At 33.5% G+C, this 26,725-nt stretch overlaps 1 protein-coding gene and 1 long non-coding RNA gene across 29 annotated transcripts in view; one reads left to right on the forward strand and one right to left on the reverse strand.

Moving 5' to 3' along the window:
• The window catches only part of LOC105465539 (uncharacterized), a 58,677-nt gene extending 42,047 nt beyond the window's left edge, over window positions 1–16,630 (forward strand). Inside the window, exon 2 of the long non-coding RNA XR_977605.3 lies at window positions 15,835–16,630. This is a non-coding gene — a long non-coding RNA (uncharacterized lncRNA). The remainder of the gene's footprint in view (window positions 1–15,834) is intronic.
• The window catches only part of LOC105465538 (triadin), a 408,157-nt gene that overhangs the window by 268,171 nt on the left and 113,261 nt on the right, over window positions 1–26,725 (reverse strand). For 27 of the 28 annotated variants that reach the window (XR_011623327.1, XR_011623326.1, XM_071096392.1 and 24 more), the window contains exons 6-9: window positions 22,533–22,586; window positions 18,687–18,746; window positions 12,525–12,707; window positions 6,013–6,072 (exon numbers count right to left, since the gene is read on the reverse strand). Coding sequence is in view for 26 of the 28 variants with exons in the window: in XM_071096392.1 (XP_070952493.1) it covers window positions 6,013–6,072; window positions 12,525–12,707; window positions 18,687–18,746; window positions 22,533–22,586 (357 nt within the window). In the remaining 2 variants the exon portion in view is untranslated. Of the gene's footprint in view, window positions 1–5,324; window positions 5,350–6,012; window positions 6,073–12,524; window positions 12,708–18,686; window positions 18,747–22,532; window positions 22,587–26,725 lie in introns of those variants that run through there. The other variant, XM_024787851.2, reaches the window with a different exon arrangement.

The following is a 26,725-nucleotide window of genomic DNA, read 5'->3' on the forward strand; positions in this document are numbered from 1 at the left end:
GAAGGAAGGAAGGAAGGAAGGAAGGGAGGGAGGGAGGGAGGGAGGGAGGGAGGGAGGGAGGGAAGGAAATGTTTTATTATGAAATGAAGATGACATTTTCTTTTCAACAAAATTATGGACCATCAAAGATTACAAAAATTAAAGTACTGCATTTTGACGATGCACGTTCTAGAAAAACCAGAAGTAATAATATATAATAGAACCTATTAAAGATCTATTCAAAATTTGAAATTGGTATCTGCAAGATGAACACACTGAAGGCTCAGAGATGATAGCTGACGAGCAGTTAGTTTCTTTCTGAAGATATTTCCCATTTGAAGTATATATATCTTTGAAAACAGGGAATATAAGATAGAAACATTTTGCTTTACTATATTTAAATTCTTATCAAAAGTTTCACTCTCCCGTTATTGCTACTCCTGTAAACTATTAGAAAAAATAAATATTTTTTAAATAATTAAAACTCCAAGTGGTTGATAAATAGAGAAAACTACTCATTCCTGGTATACTGAGATTAAAATGTATATTTTCTGTCTTCATTGTATACTTATCAAGTTATCCTTTATCATACAATTATTTATGTCTTAGCTTACCTCTTTTCTGGACTACCAGCTTGCTGAGAGAATTCAACAACTACTTACCGAGTAAACATTAACATTCCCAAAACATTTGTTGTGTGAAAATAATTAAATGATTGGAATTAGAGTGCATATGTTTTAATGGAACTATGCCTACCTTGGAGCAGGAATTTTTTTAGACGTCTAAAGCAAAGCTAAATTGTACCTAGTCTTGTCTAATACAACCAGTGAACTCTAAAATACATTAGATTAAACCATTAAATAACAGTGACTATAATGCAATTACATTTGACCTCTTCTCAGTGGGATTTAACCAAAAATATACTTAAGCATCACTAAAGTTCAAGGAAAGGATCTTAATAAAATGAGAGTACTAACTTCCTTGAGGCTCTTTCTAGCTACAGACTTAAAACCCATTGAATTAGAATACAGGCTGCCAAAGAATGCCTTATTACAATCAGAGAAGATTTTGATAGGTGAGTACACTCAATTTAAAGAATATAAATGACACAAAAAGCAGAATAAATTACCTTGACATAATTCTTGGCTCAAGTAAAAGTCAGACAGTAGCTGAAATTTTAATAGTGGAATAACTTCTAAGGGATAAACTTTAACTTATATTAAACTTTAATCATAATAGCTACAGAGATGAAAGCTAAAAAAATTATTAAAATTACTAAGCAAAAGCACACTAGCCCTGGTCCTTGTACTGGACGTTTAAATTGGTTTCTTTATCTATAGTGAATATAAAGAGGTCTGTGAACCATGTGATTTCTTCCTTACAGAAATTTGTCTCTTTAACTTGGATGACTCTGCCCAGAAACCCATGCAATTTATTAAGCCCAGATAGAAGTTGGTGAAGAAGGAATATGAAAATGCCAAGCAAGATCCTGATATGTTTTCTTAAAAATAGTCTACCTAAATGAATAAAATTATCAGTATAGCTGTCACTTAAGAAAAATGTGGTAAGCCACACAAAATTGAAAAGGAAATTGGAATTACTGGAAGGTTGATAAAGATAAATAAATCTGGAGGAATATACCTTGACCATCTGTAGTATCAATTTCCAAAAAAAGAAAAAGAAAAAAACCCATAAATTGTGTTTCGATGTTGCAAATAATGTCTATCTTGACCAGTTTTAATAGTTCTCTTATAAGTAAGTGACAAGTAGACTACTGTAAACCCTAGGAAAAAAAGTGGAGGTTAGTCAGTTTCAAGACAGCTACCATAGATGGAATCAATCTTTTTCTCTCTCAATCTCTCCCCAGCCCTCCTCTCTCTGTCTTCCCTAAGGTGGGTTATGAGTTACTAAAACACATCCTATATAATGCTGACCATCTGCACAACCAAAAAATCTCAATATGAAGATGTTAGGTCATTAAAAGGAGAAAGTATTTCTGGAGACGGGAGATCTTCGGTATTCATAATATACCTAAAATTACGAAACGTAGATACAGGTCTATGCCAGTTGCCCATAGGACCAGTGTTGATAGCATGCATTCACTGAAGAAAATATAATTTATAATTTTCTTCATGTTTCAACTTAATATAGAGTGAGTCAGTACAAGAGAATTTTGATTCAATACAACCAAATGAGCAGATCTTTATAATTTATACTGGTTTATTAAGATGGTCCCTATAATTGAATTGAGGATTATTACTGACCCTAGGATAGTGCATATTCACTATTCACAACAGAAAATCAGAAAGAGCAATTCAATTAATCTTCAGGTTATAGACAAAATCTTAGCTAAAAATTTTTAGGATACCTTAGAAGCATTTTATTTGATGGGATAAAAGGCAAAACTTGTGACTTATATCATCGTGTCAGCACATTTCATCAGCAAGGGTTTTCAAATTAGAACTGCAATTTGGGCTACTTTGTAGGGTGTGACAATATTCTACAAAGGAAAAACTGAATCCCAGAGGGAAAATCAAATTATAGTTTTAAAAACTCATTACCAATAATTAATGATGAACTCTAGCTAAACAATAACAGGTGTTCCACTAATCCCAAACAGAAACAGATGGAAGCACAAATGTTTTATAAACAGTGGATACATGCAGAGCAACAAACTTGGCAAGAATTGTCTTATTCTTTAATTGTCAGTCAGAGTCAATGTCTCATCACTTACATTTTCTCTAAATTAATATGCCCAGATTAAATCTGTGTTTCTCATTCCTTATTTTTGAAAACGCAAGTCATATTTAGGGCTTTTTCACTCCATGTTTTGTATTGCCACACTGACAAAGAATATTCCTGAACTTTGTTTAGGTACATTTACATGACATCATATCGTTTATTAAATGAAACAACAGGCATACTACAAAGTCTTCCCTTCTCTCCCTTCTTCCTTTCCAACTCCTGGACAAGAAATACTCACTTTTCAAGTATTTCTTTCATTTCTTAAACCTTCAAAATAATGAATGTAGGTAGGTTAAATAAATTAAGAAGTCAATTAGTAAGTCAATTAACGATACAAAGAAATCTAATCCTATAGAACTGGGAATTATTTTTAGGGGTTGGAATACTCGATAGTGTGTAGATCTGAACTTAGGACTTTTTAGAGTATGTTTGCATATGCCTTTAGAAGGGTTCTCTGTGTAGTCAATAAAAAATCATCTTTGCTTCATGCATAGATGATTTTATTATTTCTTCTGACCTTACTCTGTTAGATTTTCAGAAAGAAATGATTGGTATTGTGACTGTTAAACTACTAGCATCCCTCACTGAATTTCTTAGTGCATGGTTCTCTGTGTCCTGAGACTTTCTTAGGAATTATATTTTATGATCAATAAATAACTACTATGAATTATTTCAGTGGGACAGAAAATACATTATTTTCTTCAGGTAATGAAATTTTAAAACTAATGGAATGTGAAGAAAATAATACATGTTAGTCATTTATTAATTCGTGATCATCAGCAACATAGATTCATCTCATCTCATATGTAAGTAAACACCTAGTTGACTTTATAAAAATTATGTGTAGAGTATGACTTTCTTGAACCAACACAGGTGAACAAAATGGTCAGCACACCTCTGACCTAAAATTGAACTTTTGGTCTTTTGAGACGGAGTCTTGCTCTGTCACCCAGGCTGGAATTCTGGGGCAAGATCTCAACTTACTGCAACTTCTGCCTCTCAGGTTCAAGCAATTCTCCTACCTCAGCCTCCCAAGTGGCTGGGATTACAGGGACCCACCACCACATCTGGCTAATTTTTGTATTTTTAGTAGAGACAGAGTTTCACCATGTTGGCCAGGCTGGTCTCAAACTCCTGACCTCAGGTGATCCACCCGCCTCAGTCTCCCGAAGTGCTTGCATTATAGGTGTGAGCCATCGAGCCCGACTAAATTGAACTTTTAAATTATTTATTTATTTTGAGATAGAGTCTCACCCTGTAGCCCAGAATGGAATGTGATGGTGCCATCATAGCTCATACACCCCTGCAGCCCCAACCTCCTGGGCTCAAGCAATCCTCCCACCTCACCGTACCAAGTAGCTGGGACAATGGGTACGTACCACCATGCCCAGATAATTTTTATTACCTTTTTGGCCAGTCGCAGTGGCTCATGCCTGTAATCCCAGCACTTTGGGAGGCCGAGTCGTGCAGATAACCTGAGGTCAGGAGTTCGAGACCATCCTGGCTAACATGGTAAAACCCTGTTTCTACTAAAAATACAAAACTTAGCTGAGTATGGTGGCAGGGGCCTGTAATCCCAGCTACTCAGGAGGCTGAAGTGGGAGAATCACTTGAACCCAGGAGGTAGAGGTTGCAGTGAGCCGAGATTGCACCATTGCACTCCAGCCTGAGTGACGAGAGTGAGTATCTGTCTCAAAAACAAAACAAAACAAACAAACAAAAAAAAAATTGTAGGGATCTGGTCTCTCTAGTTTGTCCAGGCTAGTCTCAAACTCCTGGGCTGAAGTGATTCTTCTGCCTCAGCTTCCTAAAGTGCTGGGATGACAGGTATAAGCCACCACACCCAGCCCTAACATTGAATTTTTGATATATACAGACTGAAACTTGTAAGTATTGAGAGGTTCTCTTCATGTAGGGAACTCACCAGGCAGGCGGTGGTGAAATGAATGAATTAAAGTTATAACATTTGTTTATAGTCACTAGATGGTTTGTCAACAATGCAAGGTTGTGACTGTGGTCTTCATTTTAAATGTAAGAACACTAAAGATGAGGTGGAGTTCAATTATTTGCTCAAGACCTAATACCAGAAAAGGATGGAGTTAAGAATTATCACTGTATTTCTATCCAAAGCCTTGTCTTTCCACCATATCACACTACCTTCCTGAAGGTTTATTTCCGATTATGCTATGTTACTATACACAAACATCGATAGTAATTAGCTTTACCTATTAAGTTGTAATATTTCACGATTTTCCTCCTCATTTAAATTTCTTACTGAAAATGCAGAAGAAGGAAAAGAGGAGGAGGAGGAGGAAATTATTTAATTAGAATAAATTACTGGGATCAACATTTTCTGGAGTCAAAGGTTCTCATTGTCTAGTTTTCTAGAGCCTAGATGTGTTACCTATTTGTTTTAGAAATGAAATGTCTCTTTGACAACATACGCATAAATTATAATTATATATTTTAGAAAGGCTTTCACAAAAACAGTTAAGAAAATAAAAATATAGTGGATTTAAGCAATTAGCTTCATTTATTCTCATATAAATGAACTCCTTTCTTAACAATACTGTCTTCTTGGAAACATTTTCCCAAACATGAACATAGTTCTGTCCTTTTATAAATCTGCAAAAGGCATAGTACAAGCAATCAAGTTACTCATACTTAGTTCAGATGTTAGTAAAAAATACCTTTTTATACTCTGGACAACAATTAAAGATATAAGACAAGGTAGATATATTCCTTTAACTCAAAATCCTACCCCATTGTTTTGATATTAATTCCAAGTTTATCTATCTCCATCAATAGTTCTTTGGAGTGGCTAAACCGAGTTCATGTATAAGGGAGAAAATTTTAAGGTTTTGCAAAACAAAGCGTAAATATTTGAAATGTGATGATTTTAATGTGAATTGTATTCACTACTAAGAAAAGAAAGATATTTTCATTGTCATGGGTCTTTTCTTCTAAGTTTACCAAGAATAAAATAAGATGATTCACTGCTTCACTTCAAGACATTATTAAAGATTTTAGCGTTCTTTATATAGAGAGATATTAGCACATATTTTACATTTCAGCTGACTTCATTTGCAATAGGCCATGCAGTGACTGAAAGTAAAATTAAGACTTTAATGCAAGTTATTACCGCTGCTTTTTATTGGTTTTATTCTAGATCTACACATGCATTATGCAATTCTTAAAAAATGAAAATACAGTTAGGTACATAAAAAGCCAACAATCTTAGAAACAAAGACTATTAAAACAGACAAGTACAAGAATTGCTTGGAATACCTGGTTTTAAATCCCCATGGACAAACATGTCAATCATATATCGACAGAATGCATACTGATCTGACAGAGTAGAAAGAAAAAAAGCAATGAAAAAATGTCATCAACACATCATTTTTCTACAGAGAAATGATTTAACAAAACAAACAAAATAGCACAATTCTATTTTGGTTACTACAATATTTTCTTTAAAAAAAATAATTTGCACTTATAGGAAAATACAGAAGGAAAGAAAGACAACAAATGTAATGTTTCATTTCTTCCATACAAAAATAACCTTAAAAACTGAAAAGGACCAGTTCAGTGTAATCTTATAGTGGTTGTTTTCAAAATAAAAATCTGTTTTGTAGAATAATTGATCACAAAAGTCATCATAGTAAAGCAATTTTTTCCCATTTGTCTTTTTATAAACTTTCAATAAAGAAACAGAAGTTTTACAAGAGGAAATTGTTTCCAACTTGGAGTGTTTTATCAAATACTCGGTCCCAGCCCTTCTGCTAATTGTCTCTATGGAGCTGCAGAATGTCTTTTCCAAAAGACCATCAGGAGAACTAACCTCTTTGCCACCTGTTAGGTGACCTCTGAATAAAAATGCTGTTTAATTGGGAGAGTAAATCAAGAACAGAGTAACAGAACCAAATAATATTGTTGTTAAACTAATCAAATGAGTAATCTTCTTAAGATCATCTTATGATCTTGACTGATTTATGGCCTATGGTGAAAGTAAACAAACAAACAAAAAAGAACATAGTATGTAAACATCATTTTGGGCAGACTTGGTCTTCAGGAGTTGGGTTTTTTCTATTGCCTCTAGATTAAAGACATTGCACTTAACTTTAAATCCTCACAGAACTTTAGATTCTCCTGAGGTCAACCCAACTCAAAGCTCAATCAATGAATCTTTACCGTATCTTCTTTAAAGCATACATATTATGAAATAATTTACATTTCAATATTCCTGAAATATGCATTTTATTAATCCACCAAATCCAAAGGTAGCTTCAGGACCAAGAGAGTTTATTGAATTTAAGCAACATGTTACAATCTTAATTGCTCCAAATTATGCATGTCAAATGTATGAAATAACAAAGCTTGTTACTAAACAGATACACCTATAAGGATTTTTGTAAATCTCATTCTTTTGGAGTAGTAACAGCATTTTTAGAGGAATCCATTTTATTATGAAATTCTGTTAGGTCTTTGAAAATAAATATAGTTACTGAAGAAGATATAAAAATATAATATTTTTCATTAATACCTAAATATGGGCAGGCCAAAACTCATAAAGTTCCAAAAATTTAGATGTATTTTAGTTGTTGAAATTGTAGCATATTTTCCCACAGGAGAGGTAGGGAAAGGGAAGGCGGCTAGTCCTGAGGTCAGTCCATGCATTGATTTGCCCTTTGATGTACTGGCAGTAATAGCTGGAGTTTCTAATCCCAGGACCTGGGACCCCTATGATTGGGAAAGACATAAGGCTAAAGTAGAGAGTATTTTCTCTTTCCTAGACAAAAGACTGTTTTCCTGAGCAAAACTGTAGAAATGGCAACTTGACCCTAAGACAAAGCAAAATGAAAAAGTACATTTTGCTTAAATGAAAAGTTTGAAGTTAGACCAGTATGAACTTTTTGAAATTGGCAGTATGTTCCCTTTATTTCAGTACCTTAAGTGACTATACTATTTTTATATTTGTTCTCCTTATACTCTAGGAGTAGTACTCAAAGGGTAACTTAAACAAGAGAAAGAGAGGGGAGTTGTCAAAATACATATTTTTGGGCTCCATCATCCACAAAATTTAAACGCCATAGATCTGGACCCTAGGAATATGCAATTTATACAAACTCCTTAGATGAATCTAAATAGACTGCATTTACAGAATCACTGATCTAAAATCTTTCATTCATTTTTCCCAAAATCATTACTCTTAAAGGCACTATAGACTCCCATGACAGCAAATAAGAGTGTTTGTTTTTATTTACGTTGGAAGTTTAAAATGCAGGGACCATTTGTAGTATAACATCTCCTCCAAATGAAATATTATCTGCCCCAAGTTGTGATGGGATGGTTATATACATAACATGTTGAACAGTGTACTGAAATAATTAAAATCTTCACACTTCGGAGATTCTTCTTTAGCTGAACACTGACAATGTAATGAAACTTTTCAGCTTGTATGCTGAAATATTATCAAAGTACAGTCAGCCCTCCATTTCCCTGGGTTCCACATTTGAGCATTCAACAAACCACACGCCTGTAATCCCAGCACTTTGGGAGGCCAAGGTGGGAGGATCACTGTAGGTCAGGCGTTCAAGGCCAGCCTAGCCAACATAGTGAAACCTCGTCTCTACTAAAAATACAAAAACTATCTGGGCATGGTGGCGGGCACCTCTAATCCCAGCTACTTGGGAGGCTGAGACAGGAGAACCACTTGAACCCAGGAGGCAGAGGTTGCAGTGAGCCGAGATTGTGCCACTACACTCCAGCCTGGGTGACATAGTAAGACTCCGTCTCAAAACAAACAAACAAACATATATATATATAGTTATGGCTATCATGTTGCATCTGTACTGAACATATACAGACATTTTTCTTATTATTTACTAAACAATACAGTATAATAAGTATTTACAAAGCATTTATTAAATACATTAGGTAGTATCACTAATCTAGAGATGATTTAGTGTATACAAGAGGATGTGCATAGGTTATATGCAAATATTACTCAATTTTATATGAAAGACTCTGAACATCTGTGGATTTTGGTATCCACAGGGAATCCTGAAACCTATCCCCCACAGATACTGTGGGACAACTGTACCTTACTTATATTTCTTATATTTCCTAGATCCAAAAATCATTCATTTAATTAATACACCAACAGCCCAATGAACTTCTAATTATAAAAATGAAATTTCTTATGAAGTCATAGGATTTTTTTTAACCTAGAAAATTATTTGTTACAACACTTAGAAGGTTTTGTTATATGTAAATAGTGCTCTGATCTTGTATTCTAATGGCACCAATATATCAATAGGAATATGAGAAAGATGTTTTTATTCCTATCAAAGCTGATAGGAATTTTCAACTATTTTAAGTTAGGATGCCCATTTCCACCTGTCCTTGGCAATGACCTTAACAATGTATAAGAATTCTAGGTAGGTATGGGTTGGGAAGTCTCCAGTTTATTTGCTTAACCTATCTAAGAATACAGAAAAACCAAGCCTTCCTGATTTTGAAAGATTTGTTTTCTAAAAGTGTTTCTTTAAACCCAACTTAAATATCATAGCAGAAAACTTTTCATAAAGAAAATATAAATTGTCCTGCCATTCTAACTTTCATAGTTCTGAGATAATAATTTATATAATGTTAAATTTGCTCATCATTGTAAGCACTTTTTTCCCAAATAAACACCCTTCTTGGAATAACACATGCTGTCCTCCATTTCTCTCCTTGATCCTCAGGAAGCAGTGATACATGTCATTCAAAGGATACCTAGTTGGTGTTCCCTGTGGAGTGGTAACCAAGGGAAAATACATTCTGGGTGCAGAGTGTCAACAAAAACAAATTTAAAAAAATATGAAACCTCTAATGAGAATGGGGAACATGTGGTCCAGTGCTCTATAACAGATTCACATTAGCTATAATTTCTCTGCCTGCCACAAATATTTAAATAGTTGTTTAAAAAGAAAGAAAGAAGGAATGAATGAGCAAAGTATGTGGCAGCTGAAAAATTTGTTTTTCCTTCCCCACGGACCTCCCAGAGGTCATCAGAAAACTAGGGAGCAATGTCTGATTATGCCAACTCTTCCTACTCTATATAAACAGATTTAGATGGGTTCATAAAAACTAGATTATTTGATATGTGTTTGTGTGTGTGTATGTGTGTGTGTGTGTGTGTTTTTATGGTAGGTGTGTATATACATATGCATCTTATCCCTAATGCTTCAAGCAGAAAAAGAGATGTATTATTTCCGTATACCATATTGAGAGTAACTACATTGAATATATTCACATGTATACTATGCAATTCAATAATTACTAATAAACATGTGCCATGTAAAAAATCTGTTTCCAAGTGAGTGAAGGACCTATGAGCTTTGTTTCTTTAAAAATAAGTATTTAGAAATCTATATGAAAAGAATGCCTCAAACATATTAGGTCTAACTTAACTATGTGAATGAGTATTCTCTTGTCCAAAAAGCTAACTCAACAGTTACACTAAGTCATCATATAAAATTTTCAAAACCAAAGCCTCAGGAATTAAAAAAAAAAACTATATCTTTGTTTATCTTGTTTAGTTAAAATCATAATGTAATTAGCTTTCTTTAATTTAAAAATGCTCTTAATTAAATCTTTACTTAGTAAAAAATAAATGAAAAGTAAAATGACATATTTACATGTCTGATCTGCCATTAGAGGTTAAGTTTTGATTACTTACCTAATGACACATTTATATAATTGATGGCAACTGTTCTCAATACTGAGACTTGCTTTAGCAATTGCAATTGTTTAGCTGATAAAATCACATTTGTGCTTTTGTTTTTAACTCTAAAAGATATTTGAATGTCTTTTTAATAGATAAATAGCTCTTTGCATAGAAATAAAAATAGTAGTCTGAAAATGGATATGGTAATATAATGCTGTCTTTAATAAATCTGATTACTGATAGAAATGAAATACAATATTTGTGGCCTGGAAAATAAATATTATTTTAAAGTGTTCTGGTGATGAGTTTTTATCAATAAAATATGGCTCCAAAATCCCCAAAGATATGAAAAATTAACATCAAAAAAATACATTCACATTCCTAGTTGCTAAATAAGTATTTTGACATTTCCAAATATAACTGGCATCAATTTTTACATTCTGTATTTATGGTTAAAAATTAGAATGTACTTTGTAGGTTTTCACTGATTTCGTGTGATTATTTTTCTTTTTGAACAACCATCTAAAGTGTAAAGGATTTTAGGATCTAAGTAATCATACCAGTGAATCCAAAGATTATTTCGGCTGTTTTTTTTTTTTAAACCACAGTAAAATATTGTATTCAATGTATTTTCTCTTTATTTACTTCATTCTTTTTTCCTACCAAAATACATCATTAACGACAAAATTTTGATAGAAGTAATAATTAACTTTTACATTTTTTTCATGGTGATATAATCACCTTGAAAATTGGAAAAAGTTTTAGAGCTCCTAAATTTTAATATGACTTATAACTTAAAATATTAAGTAAATTAAAATTATCTAAATTAAAAAGTTTGTAGATAACTAAAAAAAGAAAAACTCTTTCCTTTTTAAAATATGTATCTTTTGTCGTATAAATCAGAGTTGACAAATACTACATGTGAATCGTTTACAAATGCAAATTCAAGAGAAAAAAGATGAAAATACAGTATGAGCGGATTGCAAATTTCATCCCTTGTCCCTTATAATGAAGAAAAATTAATTTCAGTTTCATCCTCTAAATAGCTTGCTCTGTAACAAAATTGTAAGATGTCTTAAACTAAAATCTAATAGAAACCAATTCTTTGACACAGTCCTTAGATAACATTAATCAAAAGTTCTGCAAAGTAAAGAAAAATTTGGTTTTGCAATGCCTCTAAGAAACATCAGTTATAGAAATAGTCCCTACATATTAGATCCCCGTATTCTGTAAAGGAGTCTCAGGATTATATAGCAACCTGGAGTCAGGAATGGACTTAGGAAAAGAAAGAGTCAACGAGTGCCAGAGATGTGGTACAATAAGACCCTTAGTTGCCCTCATAAACCTTCAGCTCTGTATATTCACATAGCAACCTTCCATAAAAAAAAAAAAATCAGGTTTATATTCCACCTGCATTTAAGTGCTATATTTTTGCAAAGTGGGGATGTAAGTTTGACATCACTCTTGCTGAAGAGTGGCACAATATGTCACATTCAGAGCTTTCTAAAGTTAGAAATTTAGTCAATGGAAACTGAAAAAGAATCTTGAGAGCTGTCTTCTCTATAACATCTTGCCTATTAAATAAATTTAAAAATTTGATGTATATTCTAAATGATGTGCTCTTGCCAATGCAACAGTAATGTATGGATAGTTTTTATGATATTTACTCTATATGATGCCAACATGTGCCCCTTAACAAACTCCTTAGGAATTGCTGTCATTTTGGGGGACCACTTTCCTCCAAAGAGTACGACATATGCAATCTTTATTCCACCTCTTAATAGACATTCTATATCTCAAAAATTCAACATTTATCCCTAATCTTTATACGATTTTGGATGCTACCTCCAAATCCCTTTTAAAAATATTTCAAAATGCCCCTTTAGATATGTGAACACATTTTAGTATTTTTATAAATAAACATTAATTTCCAATGTACTGTATTTCCTTTCTGATATATTTACTTTAATGTCTTTTACCCCCGTTTGAAGTCTGGTTTTGGTCTTTCTCAGCTTTTAATTTCACTGCATGTGCTTCTTGCCCAATATTCTCTTAGAACCTCTGGCAGCCTCCTGCTCTGAATGTTTACCTTTCTGTTCATGCTTTGACACAGCTGTTTTCTCTTTGTCCTCCTTTTCTTTGGGTTTTGATGGTGTTTTTTGTACTTCTTTTACTTTTGCAGCTGTTTGCTTCACTTTCTCCTGTTTTCCACCTTTCACTTCCTTTTTATTCTTTTCTTCACTCTTTTCTGCAGTCTTACCTTTCTTCTGTTCTGTATAAAATTAAGAGATGTTGAAATATTTTTGTTTATTTACAAACATAATGTTTCATCTGTACTATGTCATTAAGGAAAATTGGAAAAGAAAGAGGGAAGAATGGAAAACAATGAAAAATACTGTTCTTAACATAAACACTTGTGACTTACCAGAGTTTTATAGTTTATAAAGTGCAATATTAGATAGACTACTAAAAGTGTTGTGGCTCTAATTTGTACATGAAAACACTATTTTTTAAGGCAATAGTAACTTAGCATGTCAACAAGGAGGCATTTGTAGTATGCAGTGGATGGATATACAGGCATGTTCAGTGAAAGACAATGTCCATACCAAAGAGTCCAGTGAAGTAGTCTCCTTTTATAAGCACGTGATCATTTTGCTCCATAACTGAAAGATCTTAAGGGTCATTCAAGAAACTGAAATGCCAACAGTCTTTTTTAAAGACAACAATTAGGAATGCAAGTGTAGAATTATCCACATTGGTGTTGACTAATAGAAATAAAACAATGGAATCCATTAGAGGATAACTGAGAGACATATAGTCTCTAATGATTTGGCTTTAGAAAAACTGAAAGTGCAGAAATTGAGATATTGGCTCCTATTTATCTTAAGTCAGCGATAATTCTACTAGTTTTTAAAGTCCTTAAACATATCCTGAGAAATTCAAAGGGCTATAAATAAAAATATATATGAATAGATACATAAATTAGAATATATATATATTACACACATATATTCTTAATTTGATATTATCTGCATTTTGGAAGAGGGAACTGGGATGCAAATTAACTAGTCTGTGGATCATTCAAGCATCTTTTAAAACGCAATAATAATGCAGCACATAATGTGTGGAAAATTGTTCATAATAGATGCTGCGTATTGGACATTCCTTATTATATGTGACTACACATAACCACTATATGCCACAGCAGCTCTACTGCAATGTTGGAATCCTCCATGTCATTTGCTAATGTACTGTGGAGGCTTTATTGTCACCCATGTTAAAGAATTTGATGAAGGCTGGGCGTGGTGGCTCATGCCTGTAATCCCAGCACTTTGGGAGGCCAAGGCGGGCAGATCACGAGGTCAGGAGATCGAGACCATCCTGACTAACATGGTGAAACCCTGTCTCTACTAAAAATGCAAAAATTAGCTGGGCTTGGTGGTGCATGCCTGTAATCCCAGCTACTCAGGATACTGAGGCAGGAGAATCACTTGAACCCGGAAGGCGGAGGTTGCAGTGAGCCGAGATTGGGTCATTGCACTCCAGCTAGGGTAACAAGAGCGAAACTCCGTCTCAAAAAAAAAAAAAAAAAAGAATTTGATGAAAAAATGTAATCAAGTTTATTGACTTTGGTACCCTAAATGATGATTTCAGGCTAAACCAAGATAATATCACAAGGTCCCATTGAGATAATGAAAATGATAATGCCAGATGCTGGTTAGCTTGCAAAACAAAAATGATCTGTGGTACTGCACTTAATTGACTATGCCAGCACTTCCCAAAACACTGTTTCTCAGATACTTCAGATATTTACAGGAAGATGTTGATACTGTATTAGGTGCTGGAAAATATTCTCATGACCAAATTCATTTGGAAACCATAAGCTAACCTGGTCATTTAACTTGGACTTTCTCAAAACTGAAGTGTATTGAGAATTTTTAAGAAAGGGAATTATGATATACATTATTCAATATTGTTTAATCATAAAATTATCATACAAATATTACCCAATTACTGCATAATTTTTTTTAAATTGAGATGGAGTCTTGCTTTGTCATCCAGGTTGGAGTGCAATCGCATGATCTTGGCTCACTGCAACCTCTGCCTCTCAGTTTTAAGCAATTCTCCTGCCTCAGCCTCCCAAGTAGCTGAGATTACAGGCTACCGCCACCAAGCCTGGTTAATTTTGTATTGTTAGTAGAGATGGGGTTTCACATGTCCATAAACTTTCAACATCTTTGTGGCTTCTATGACTACACTCAGGGGATTTTCTTCTTCTTCCTGTAAATCATTTCTAAACCTCCTTTGCTGGTTTCTGCTCTTTCCTGCAGTAAACTCAAACATTTCTGTGACTGAAACCAGCAACTTTCTGCGCAGGACTTTAAATTGAAATCATACCAGAATTCCACACTGGAATGTTTATTAGTGTCTGTCTGGGAAGAAAGTTTCACTGGAATGGTCAACAGCACCTCAATCTCATACAACTCATTACATGTTCACCTAAAAACACTTCTAGAGACTTTGTGTTGACCAGGACTCATAGCTAATTGCTGGAGCTCTAAAAATCAGCATAATAATAAAACTATCTGAATAAATTTTAGCATAGCAAAATTAAAACCCTGCAGTATCTGACTTCCTCCTATCTCCCATCTTACAGCATCTTTCCAAAAATGTATTCCTCTACTGAACGGCTTTCTTTCTTTTGAATATTTTATGTATTTTTCCATGTGTCAAATATTGTCAGATTGAATTCTCTATATTTTCTATATTTTTCCACATATTTACATTTCTTTCTTTCTTTTTTTTGTTTTTTTTGTTTTTTTGCTCTTCAAAGGGAGATTCTACTTTAACTGATCACACCTTTCAAAGATACTTTATAATTTTTTCTATCTTTAATGTCACATAGAAGGCTTATGACTTTTTATCTTATTTTGTTTCACCAGAAACCACCTATTATATAAAGAACACTTTCTATTAATTTCTTATAACATAATACATATACATATAAAATAAAAATAAAAAGTATATACTGTATACAAACATGTGTACACACATACACATACATATACATGTTGTAAACAGACACATATATACTTATGCATACATATATATACACATATATATGTATGTTTGTGTGTGTATGTGTATGTGCATGTGTACCTCCCCCAGAAGAATGATGTAAATATGTAAATGGAAAGTATTTATGGCAAGCAGACTCAAGATGGCCCCCAGTGACTCCCAACTTGTGGCATTCATATCCTTGTGCAATCATCTTCCCTTCAATATGGGTTGGCCTAGGAATTTGCTGCTAACCCATATGGCAAAGGTGATTGAATATGACTTCCATGATTAGTCTAGATAAGATTGTAATTTCTGTCTTCCTGTTTCTCTCTCATTAGGTTTAATGAAGCCAGCTGTCATGTTCATAGGACTCATATGTCAAGGAACTAAAGATGGTCCATAGCCAACAGCCAGCCAGGAACTGATTGACTAGTAGTCCTCGAGGAACTGAATCTCACTAACAACCATATAATGAACTTAAAAATAGTGCTTCCTCAGTTGAACTTTCAGATGAGACTGAAGTCCTAGTTAACACTTTGTTTGCTGCCTTGTAAGATTGCGGAACAGAGGACTGAGCTAAGCCATGCCCAGATTCTTGATCCACAGAAACTGTGAGATAATAAATGTGCATTGATTTAAGCCTCAAATGTTGTGGTAATGCTCTACAAAGCAATGCGTAACTAATGCAGTATTCAACAAATTTTTGGAAAAACTGTGATGCTTGAAGACATGTATTTAATTATTTTTGTGAAGAATACTCAATTTATACTTACCGCACCTGGGTTTTTAGTCTTACCCCAATCATAAAGTAGTTTTATGACCTGGCAAAAATTTGTTTCTCTCTCTCTAGAGGTCACTTTCTTCATCTGTTAAACTAGGCAATTAATTTATGTGATCTTTAAAATGTCCACTAGATTTCATACATCTATCACATAAGATTCCAGGTATATGTAATGAAAATAAATTATATATATGCAAAATGTGTTTTCATTTATATCTATGAAACAGGAGAAACAAAATTAAATTACTTTTATTTACTGTAATTTAATCTTGAAAGTAAATTCATGTTATCTTCTAAAAATGTTTCAATTTACAATTCATCCATATTAAATTTAATAAAATGATATTTGGTTATCTAATGGAAGATTTATTGAAAATATATCTGCTTCAAATATCTCATTATTTTACATTTAGTAGATAATCAAACTAAATCTTAAAAATGCTTCTAAGTTTTACCTAAATGGGTAGTTTCTTAAAACTACTGAATTGAAGCTTCTAGCCGATCGCCGAAAATGTATATTTAAAAAAAAAAAAAGGGAGAAGTTTAAATGTAGGGAATAGGATTAAATTATCAAATAAACTCCATTTTTTTCTAGTAATTGGCAGATAAATTTAATACATAAAAACTTTGTTATTCAATATGCCAAAATATATAATATTAAAGTGATATACTAATGAATATATTTGGCATATTATTATGGTACTTTCAGTTCTCAAACTTTTAAAGTAAAAATATTGATCAAGATTTATGTATGACCACTTTCTTTTTTTATTTAGACAGTCTCACTCTGTTGCCCAGGCCGGAGTGCAGTGGCACTATCTCAGCTCACTGCAACCTCTGCCTCCAGGTTTCAAGATATTCTCCTGTCTCAGCCTTCCAAGTAGCTGGGATTACAAGTGTGTGCCACCACACTTTGCCAATTTTTAAATTTTTACTAGAGACAGGGTTTCACCATTTTGGCCAGGCTGGTTTTGAACTCCTGACCTCAAGCGATTCACCTGCCTCAGCCTCCCAACATGCTGGGATTACATGTGTGAGCCACTGTGCCCAGCCAATTCTTTCTTTTTGATACAAGAAAATAATTTACTGTGCAGAAGTTGCCTATATGTCCATTTTTGCTTTGGTTACCTATGCTTTTGAGGTCTTGCTCAAGAAATCTTTGCCCACACCAACGTCCTAAAGCATTTCCCCAATGTTTTCTTCAAGTAGTTTCATAGTTTCAGGTCTTACATTTAAGTCTTTAATTCAGTTTGATTTGATTTTTGTATATGGTGAGAGATAGGGGTCTAGTTTCATTCTTCTACATAATCGGTTTTCCTAGTACAATTTATAGAAGAGACTGTCCTTTCCTCAACATATGTTCTTGGTGCTCAGTGGCAAAATAGAATGACTATAGTTAACAATAATTTATTGTATATTTCAAAATAACTAGAGAGTGAATTTGGAATGTTCCCAACTCAAAGAAATAATAAATGTTTGAGGTGATGGATATCCCAATTACCCTGATTTGATCATTATATATTGTATGCTTGTATCAAAACATCACATGTACCCCATAAATATGTACAACAACTATGTACCTATAAATATTGAAAATAATTTTTTAAAAAGAAAATTCTGAATTTGAGTATTCTAAAATCAAATTCAAGGTATAATACTGGTGAAAAATTGTGAACCAAATATGTTATTTTAGTTTCTTTATTGTTGTGGTAACAAATTACAACAAACTTAGCCAATTAAAATAACACCCACTTATATTATCTTCCAGTTTTTATGATTCCAAAGCGTTGGCTCAGCATGGCTCTACTGAATTCTCTGCTTAGGGCCCACAAAGCTGAAATCAAATTGTCACTTAGTCTTTGTGTTTTACTGGAGACTAGAGGAAAGAATTGGCTTTAATGCTTATTCAACATGGAGGCAGAATTCATTTTCTTCTCACGTTTTCAAGCCAGCCAATGGGCAAAAGTCCTCATACTTCAAATCTCTTTGTTGTCTGCTGAATCTCTCCACATTTAAAGACTCATGGTATTACATTGAACCCACCTGGATAATCCAGGATAACCTCCCTATTTTAGAACAATCTTCATTGTCTCTGCAATTTTTTTTTTCCATGTAATATAACATAGCCACAGGGATGACACCAAGGGGTGAATGAGGGTCATGGGGCTCAAAATTCTGTCTACCACATATGATGAAGCTCTTCATTTTCCTCTCACATTTTGAGATTCTCTAGTAATTGTTCAGTTTAATTATTCTTTTAGATATTAAATTTTAAATGTAAGACCAAATTAACTTTTTAATGTAAATAAAATGATAAAAGTTTACAAATATCCAACTATCTGTTACCCAAAAATTAATTTTTCAAAGTAAAAAGAATTTAGTTATGGAAATAATAAATTGAAAAGTTACCTTTTGCCACTGTCTTTGTTTCTGGTTTTTCTTTTTTCTCAATTTTTTCCTTGTGAGTTGCTTAAACAGAAAATTTTACATTAGTACACAGTTTTAATAGATTTCAAAACCAAGCTTTCTTTTGACCTCAGCTTCATAAGTGCTAAAACCTAATATGTAATATTTTGAAAATTTATGACATTAATAAGTCTAATTCAGAAATAAAGAGTTACCAATGTAATAATAGTTGTATAGAATTCAATGTAAAAGTCTAGGCATTAAGATTTAGCTTTTTGAAAATCAGATCCACTCTTTTTCAAGTCATTATTACAAATAGATAAAGCTTTCAGGGAAGACAAACTGAGAGGGAAAATTTTTTATAAGAATTTGTGAAAAAATATATCATTATGTTTATTTTTAAATTTCAATTAAATTGTGTCATTTGGTAGATTACCAAATAATCATACATTTTTTCAACATTTACATACTACTTTTTCAAGAATAACAATGGTAATTAAATAAACTATGAAAATTAAGTAGTAAAATATGAGATTTAATTGGACAGTTGATAAAGTATATGTATTGAATTACTAGAGAAAAAATTAGTTCCACAGATTTCCATTTCTCCAACGTATAACAAAAATAGTAAGAATGTACATCAGCTTTACTTACATCATCAAGAAATGTTTAAAATATGTACTCAAAAATCTATTATTTTTAAATACAGTTGTTGAATAGTGTCCTCCAGAATCTTGGAGAGATGATTTAAGCCTTAGAAAGCTTAATGTTCAGTTGAAGACCAGTGTCCCTGACAGATGCAGAGTTGCTGAGAGCCCAAGTGCCTCCTCCTCCAGAGTTTCAGCCTCTCCACCACTCAGGCCTGCCCACAGCCACCTCCACTACCACTTGGGATTATGCGTAATATATTAGACAATGTTAACAAAAGGAGCATTATGCTAGGCTAAGCAAGGCACTAGTCACATAAGGTCACAGGATTACATTATAATAACATATGTCCTAAAAAGTAAACATCTTTTAATTGGCATAAGGTAAATAAAAGAGCACTTACAATGTAGCATTTTATTTCTGCTTTTCAATTTGAATACATTTTTCTGCAGCACTTATAATTTAAGGGCAAAAATTCCTAACTTTTTTTTTAATAGAAAACATTTAGCTACTGTGAAGTTTGAAAAAAAAAAAAATCACAAGGAATAGCTGATTATTTCATTAAGTCAGAATACACAGAACCTAGTGCTAATAATTCTGCTTAACCCAATAGCAGACAAGAAAAGGTCATCTATTTCTAGAACAGAGAAAGGAGATGGTTGTATTGAAGTTCATGGAAATTGAACATGAAGAAAATATGATAAGAAAATAAGAAAATAAACATGAAGAAAACAACAACTATTTAATTGAAATTTTCTTTTTTTTTCTGTAGGTTATTGGGGTACAGGTGGTATTTGGTTACATGAGTAAGATTTTTAGCGGTGATTTGTGGGATTTTGGTATTTTTAAGTGTAAATATACCATAAAAAATATTGAAACGTATTTCAACTGATCTGATTCCTAAATGTCATAATGTGTTCTACCTAACTGGAGTGTTTAACAAAACAAAAACTTCAGCAGACTATGCATACTCTGGATGCATAAATCAGCTGAAATCTGGCCCGGTTATCCTAGACACAATCCACCATAAAACAATAGCAAAAATTAAGTTAGAATTTTACTTCACATCATACATTGAGATGGATTTTTGAGGAATTAATGTTCATTTAAAATAGGAAACAATCTTTTTTGGATGGGCACTGTGGTTCACACCTGTAATCCCAGCACTTTGGGAGGCTGAGGTGAGCAGATCACTTGAGGTCAGGAGTTCGAGACCAGCCTGGCCAACATGGCAAAACCCCATTTCTACTAAAAATACAAAAATTATCCAGGTGTAGTGTGTAGTGGCACATGTCTGTAGTTCTAGCTACCAGAGCTGCTGAGGCATGAGAATCTCTTGAACCCTGGAGGCAGAGGTTCCACTGAGCTGAGATTGCACCACTGAACTCCAGTCTGGGTGGCAGAGTGAGACTCTGTCTCAAAACAAACAAAAACAAAAACAAAAACAAAAATCTTTTTTCAACTTGAGGAAAATATTAGTGGCTATTGAATTAATTATTGAATGAAGATTCAAAGCCAGAAACACCACAAGAAAATATCAGCATATCTAACCACCTAAAAATTCAAGAATCTAAACATATGCATACATGCATACACACATATATGAACTCACACATGTCCGTTCACAAAGACAGAAAGCAAAATATTAACTGTAAAACAAAGTCAGAAAAATATTTGAAAATAAGTTATAGATGAAGGGGTATACATATCCAAAACACACACACACACACACACACACATATCATTTGGAGAAATGGGCAGTGAGTATGAACAGTTACACATGATATATACATCGCTAAAAACCATATTTGAATCTTTCAACTTATAAATAGTAAGAGGTTAAAAATACTTTGCAGAGACATGGATGAAGCTGGAAGCCATCATTCTCAGCAAACTAACACAGGAATAGAAAACCAAACACTGCATGTTCTCACTCATAAGTGGGAGTTAAACAAGGAGAACACATGGACTCGGGGTAACATCACACAGTGGGGCTTGTCGGGGGTTGGGGGCAAGGGGAGGGAGAGCATTAGGACAAATACCTAACGCATGCAGGGCTTAAAATCTAGGTGACAGGTTGATAGGTGCAGCAAACCATCATGGCACATGTACACCTATGTAACAAACCTGGATATGTATCCCAGAACTTAAAGTAAAATTTTAAAAGAAGAAAGAAAAACTAAGAAAACATGATACCTTCAAAGGAACACAATAACACTCCAGTAACAGGCCTCCAAAAAAGGGAAATCTATGAAATGCCTTCCAAAATAATAATCATGAGGAAACTCAGAGAGAAATAAAGAGAACACAAAAAATAAAAAGGAAGGAGAAAAATAATTCACGATCTGAACATGAAATTCAGTAAACAGATAGATATCATAAGAAAGACCCAAACAGAAATCCTAGAACTGAAGAACTTAATGAATAAAATAAAAAATAAAATTAACCTTAACAATTAACTAGATTATCAGGAAAAAATACAGAGGAAGAACATTCTCATTTAAACACTATGCAGCTTTTTAAAGAGAATGAGAACAATATTTAGTGATATGAAAATATTTCAGGATGTATTGTTAAATTGTAAAAGTCAGGTTATAGGACATACTAGATTTTGTGTAAAAATAGCAGGAAAATAACATGTACTATCTGGAAAACACATAATAAAGCTCTGGAAGGATGCATGTAAAATTTACGGAGTGGTTTACTGTGAGTATGTGGGTTTGGCATGATATGGGAATCAGTAGGCTGGGAGCAAGGTAAGAGGAAGGTTTTCACAAAGTATCTTTATGTGTAGAGCAATTAGATCTTATTATCTATTCTACATAAATAAATAACAATTAGAAATTAAAGCAATCTAATAGATAATCAAAATATGCAAGTTACAATAATGACATCTACTTTCTTACCTATCAAACTGACAAGTACTTCTGATATAGTATCCTCATTGCTGTCTAAGGCAGTCTGAAAACTGCCAGAGGAAAAACTGACACAACATTTCTGGAAAGTAAAGTGGTAACTGAGTTCAACAGCCTTAAGTATTTATCTCAATTCAGAAATTCCTTTTTTCAGATTCTAGTCAGAGAAAATAATCCTAATTTAATTTGTAAAACTGCGTGGTCATCTAAAATCTGAATGTAAAGAGTAGGAAGTCAATGGGAAAGGAATCAGTGTGTTAAAACAGTAATAAAAATAACTTCATACCTTTCTTTTCAGGTTTTTCTTTTTCTCTTACTTTTTCTTTTTCTTTGTGTGTAACTAAAAAGAAACAGATAAATAGTTTTCATCTAAATAACAGGAATAAATGAGGAGATGCTTGCATGGCAGTTTTTTATGTCAAAAACTTACCTGCTACTTTTAGAAATCTTTCTTTAACTGGATTGAGATTTTATGTAGTTAGAAGTTTAAACTTCAAGATAATTATAGATTTATTTCTTATTTCTATTTTTATTTCATATCCTCCAAGCACAAACTAGTACCTAAACCAAGTTTGATTGCAAAGATAATAATACCCGTCAGCTTTTCCAAATCCTTAATTGAAATAATTGGAAAATTTAAAAAATTATCATGCTATATGCCAAAGGAGCCTGGCTTTGATATTGGATGAATGCCAGAAATATGAGGATGAAAATATAGAGAAATAATTTTCTGATCTTGAAGCAGAGAACAATCAACCTAAATAGTATGTATTAATCTTATACAGAAACACTCCACACTAGATGTTTTAAAATATATCCTGGAATAAGACTAGAAAATACCAAATCTTTTCAGCAAAAATAAAATTTAACTTAATATGAGCAGTGATCTCATCAATTATTATGACTAAAATTTAAGTCATAATCTTACCCCATACCTTAGTCATAATTCTTATTCATTATCCATGCTAGAAACATGAGACTCATCCCAATTTGTCTTTCTCTTTTATTTTTCCTTTTCATTCATTCACCAAGCTCTTTCAATCATGCCTTTTTAATATTCCTCTTACTTGTTTTCTTTTATCCAATATTATTCTCCTTAACTATCACTTATTTACACAAGAATATAGAAAGAACACCTGCTATGTGCTAAAGACTCTCCTCAACAAGATAGAGTTCATTCCTGTCGCCATGATGTCAATAAACTAATGATTAGTGGATGCTAAGCAAATAATTATAAAGGTAGGTAATTGCAGGGAGTCAAATTGCTATGAAGAAAAAATGCAATGTGGAATGTTGATGTATAAAATGACCTAATCTAATCTGTTTGTTGGGGAGGAGTCCTTGGTAGAAATGACATTTAAGAGTATGAGAAATGAGAAGAAATTAACCTAGTAAGCGATTAGGAGGGCAAAGGGGAAGAGACCAATTTCCAATTCAGCAGTTGAAGCAGGATGTCTCTTTTGGGCATATTATTTTACCTATCATAATATTATAATATCCTGACTTCTCTTTTGAACTTTTAGATTTTAGATTTTTATGTCTCATATTAACCTTTTTAACATGAAAATCCGATATCATTCACTCCTCTGTTACAAATGTTAGTGCCTCCTCACTGCTTAGCATGATATCTGTCACATAGTGGGTGACAGATATTTTATTTTATATCAAAATAAAAATATTTTACTGCTCTAGTGATCTGACATTTGCTTACCAACCCCGTGTTTACCAACCCAATGTCATCTGCAAAGAATTTCTCCTTGAACTTTATACTCTAGTTATAACTAAATGCTAGTAGTTCCACAAGCACACCACGTGCCCTCATGATGTTTCTGTGTCTCTGCCTGTGTGTGTCTTCCACCTAGAATTACCACACCCACATTTATTCATTTTCCTTTCCCTATTCCATGCACTCTTTCATCTTGGTTCACATGTCTCCTCTGGAACATTTTCTTTGATCTCTACTTATTCCATACACCAATTGCACCATGTACATAATTATGTTTCAGGAATTTAACAATAATATTGATACTGTTAACATTTCTAACTACTCAGTAAATGAAATCCTTTGGGGCTACACCATATTGATTATTATTATTATTTTACATTTCCAGGTCATCACAAGATCTCAGTCACATAGTGGACTCTGTAATATTTTTGAATAAGTGAAATTCTAAAATATTCTAAGAGCTAGTTTTATTGTCTAGTTAAATTCTATTTATGGATGATGTGGTGGAGCTATAATAGACACTGCTTGCTTCCAATTATGTGAAATTTTTGACAACTCATTAAAATTTCTCAAATAATTAAAACCTATTGAGAAAAAGGAGAAAAAAACTCACCTTAGAACATTAAGATTTTTTTTTTCCACATCTAATGGTTCTTTTAGTTGTTTCTGAGCTACTAAGTTCAATATAAATAACTCACAAAATAAGGCGAGGAAATCACTATTCATACTGACCACAAACGGTTTATTTTGGTTCCTTTGAATCCCTATTAATTAAGCAGAAAACCAACAGAAAATTTTGGCAAAAACAAAGCTTCTTTTAAAGCTTCTCTGGGGGGACCCAAGTTTGTGTGAGATAAGCTGTGCTTTCAGAGCCCCGATTGGAAAGACCTCCCAGGGGAACACCTAATCTCTGTCTCTGCCTCTGTAAGAAATGAGGACTCACCCACCTTGGACAGCTGGTTGTCCATTTCACTAAAGGATTTTCAGATTGACGTGTGCATAGGCATAAACGGGAGAATTAACGCAAAATCAAAAGAGCAAAGGGACTGAATTCGGACTCAAATTAGCATATTCATGCCTCATTCCTGTTACCCTAGGGATAAATCTAGTTCCTCCCAGTTGAAGTGTTGATTTACAGACCCTGTACTGTATGCTAGCATTTTATTATCCCCCTCAGAAATGGCATCACAACACTTCGTAGTGAAGCAGCTGGACCCTTGGGCCCTAGGGAGCTTTTCATAATGGCAGACGGCCACCTAAGCTTCTTGGACAGAAACTACAAACTTTGGCAAGACTGTGCTCAAATACCAAGTTGTGAAACGACTTTCAACACAGCAATGCAACAATCAGCAACTGCCCTGGTAATCACTCTAAAATAAAAATCACCTGATACAACAGCTGCATTTGTTTGAGCGTCTCTTTGCTTAGAGCCCACAACCAGGAGATTTCATATGGAAGAAGAGTACCTCCTTGTCACCAGCCCTGTTTGGCAAGTTATATCTTAGCCAGCACAGTTTTTAGCTCAGGACGGAATAAGCTTCTTGCACCTGCTAGAGTTTAATTTGTTTGTCATCCTTATTTACAAGAAACAAAAGTCCCTTTGGTATGCTGATAATTAAAAACAAATGGAATCCACCAGTTGGAATGGCGCTGATGTCTGGTATCTGAGTTGGCACGGTCCTGCTATTCCTACCCTTGCCCAGACTCTGACCTTTCCCTGACCAGAACATTCAGCTCAACTGGACCCAAGCACATCTCTCACCCTCCCATCTGGCCCTTTTCCAGCCCTCCCCAAGCTGTGCTCTGTGCTTTTGCTTTTGACCCTGGTAGTTGCCAGGCAGACTATGTCTTTTTCTCTGGTATATCAGAGCTCATAATCTGCCTGACCCTGTTTTTTTTTTTTTTTTTTTTTTTTTCCCACAGGGAAAAACAGTCTCTTGGGGTCAAATAATGAGAGATAATGAGAGCCAGATTGTCAGAGTTCTTTACTTAATCTTCCTGTTCTTAGCTTGAAAGTCAAAAATTGTAATGCCAATATTTTTAAAATACTGATTAGTATAGGCTACTACATTCTTCAATTGATGGCTAACAAATAAATTTAACCAAACTCTAGAACATACTTAACTTTAGACTATTGTATAGGACTAATCTTAAATACCCAACCGCAAAAAAAAAAAAAAAAAAAAATCAGAGGGATAAGCAGGTAAGCATTACACCTTTTCATTATTAACAACAACAACAAAATACTTTGAGGATCCTCTCATTTTCACATTTCTTGTGCTTTTTTGGTAGGTATTAGTGCTAAAATAGTCTACAGACTTTAAGTGGGTGAACATTGCAAACAGCTTCATAAAATTCATATGTATTTATATTCTAATTTGTAATGTTTTATGAAAGAGCATGATACAAATTCATCTTAAACCCTTAAAAAAATTCCGTTTTAGCCACCAGTAAATGATAAGGCCAGATCTTTTGGTTAGTGTCTATGTCTTTGTGTGTATGTTTCTTTTTTATTTTGGGTAGCTAATTTGTAGAAGTTCAGTTCCGTGGTAAGGCAAGATGATCTCGATGCTTTTTAAGAGACAATCATAAACTCCATAGAAATGCAATATTGAGTTAAAAATCTTCTTAAATATTATATTATCCATTTTTCCTAAAGGAAGAATTTATTATTTTAACTTTAATACAAGCATGTAATTTTGGAGCTGATAGGAATATAAGAGGTAACTACCCTGAACTTCTTTGTCCACGGA

Source organism: Macaca nemestrina, chromosome 5 (genome assembly GCF_043159975.1).
Source record: "Macaca nemestrina isolate mMacNem1 chromosome 5, mMacNem.hap1, whole genome shotgun sequence".
Lineage (NCBI taxonomy): Eukaryota > Metazoa > Chordata > Mammalia > Primates > Cercopithecidae > Macaca > Macaca nemestrina.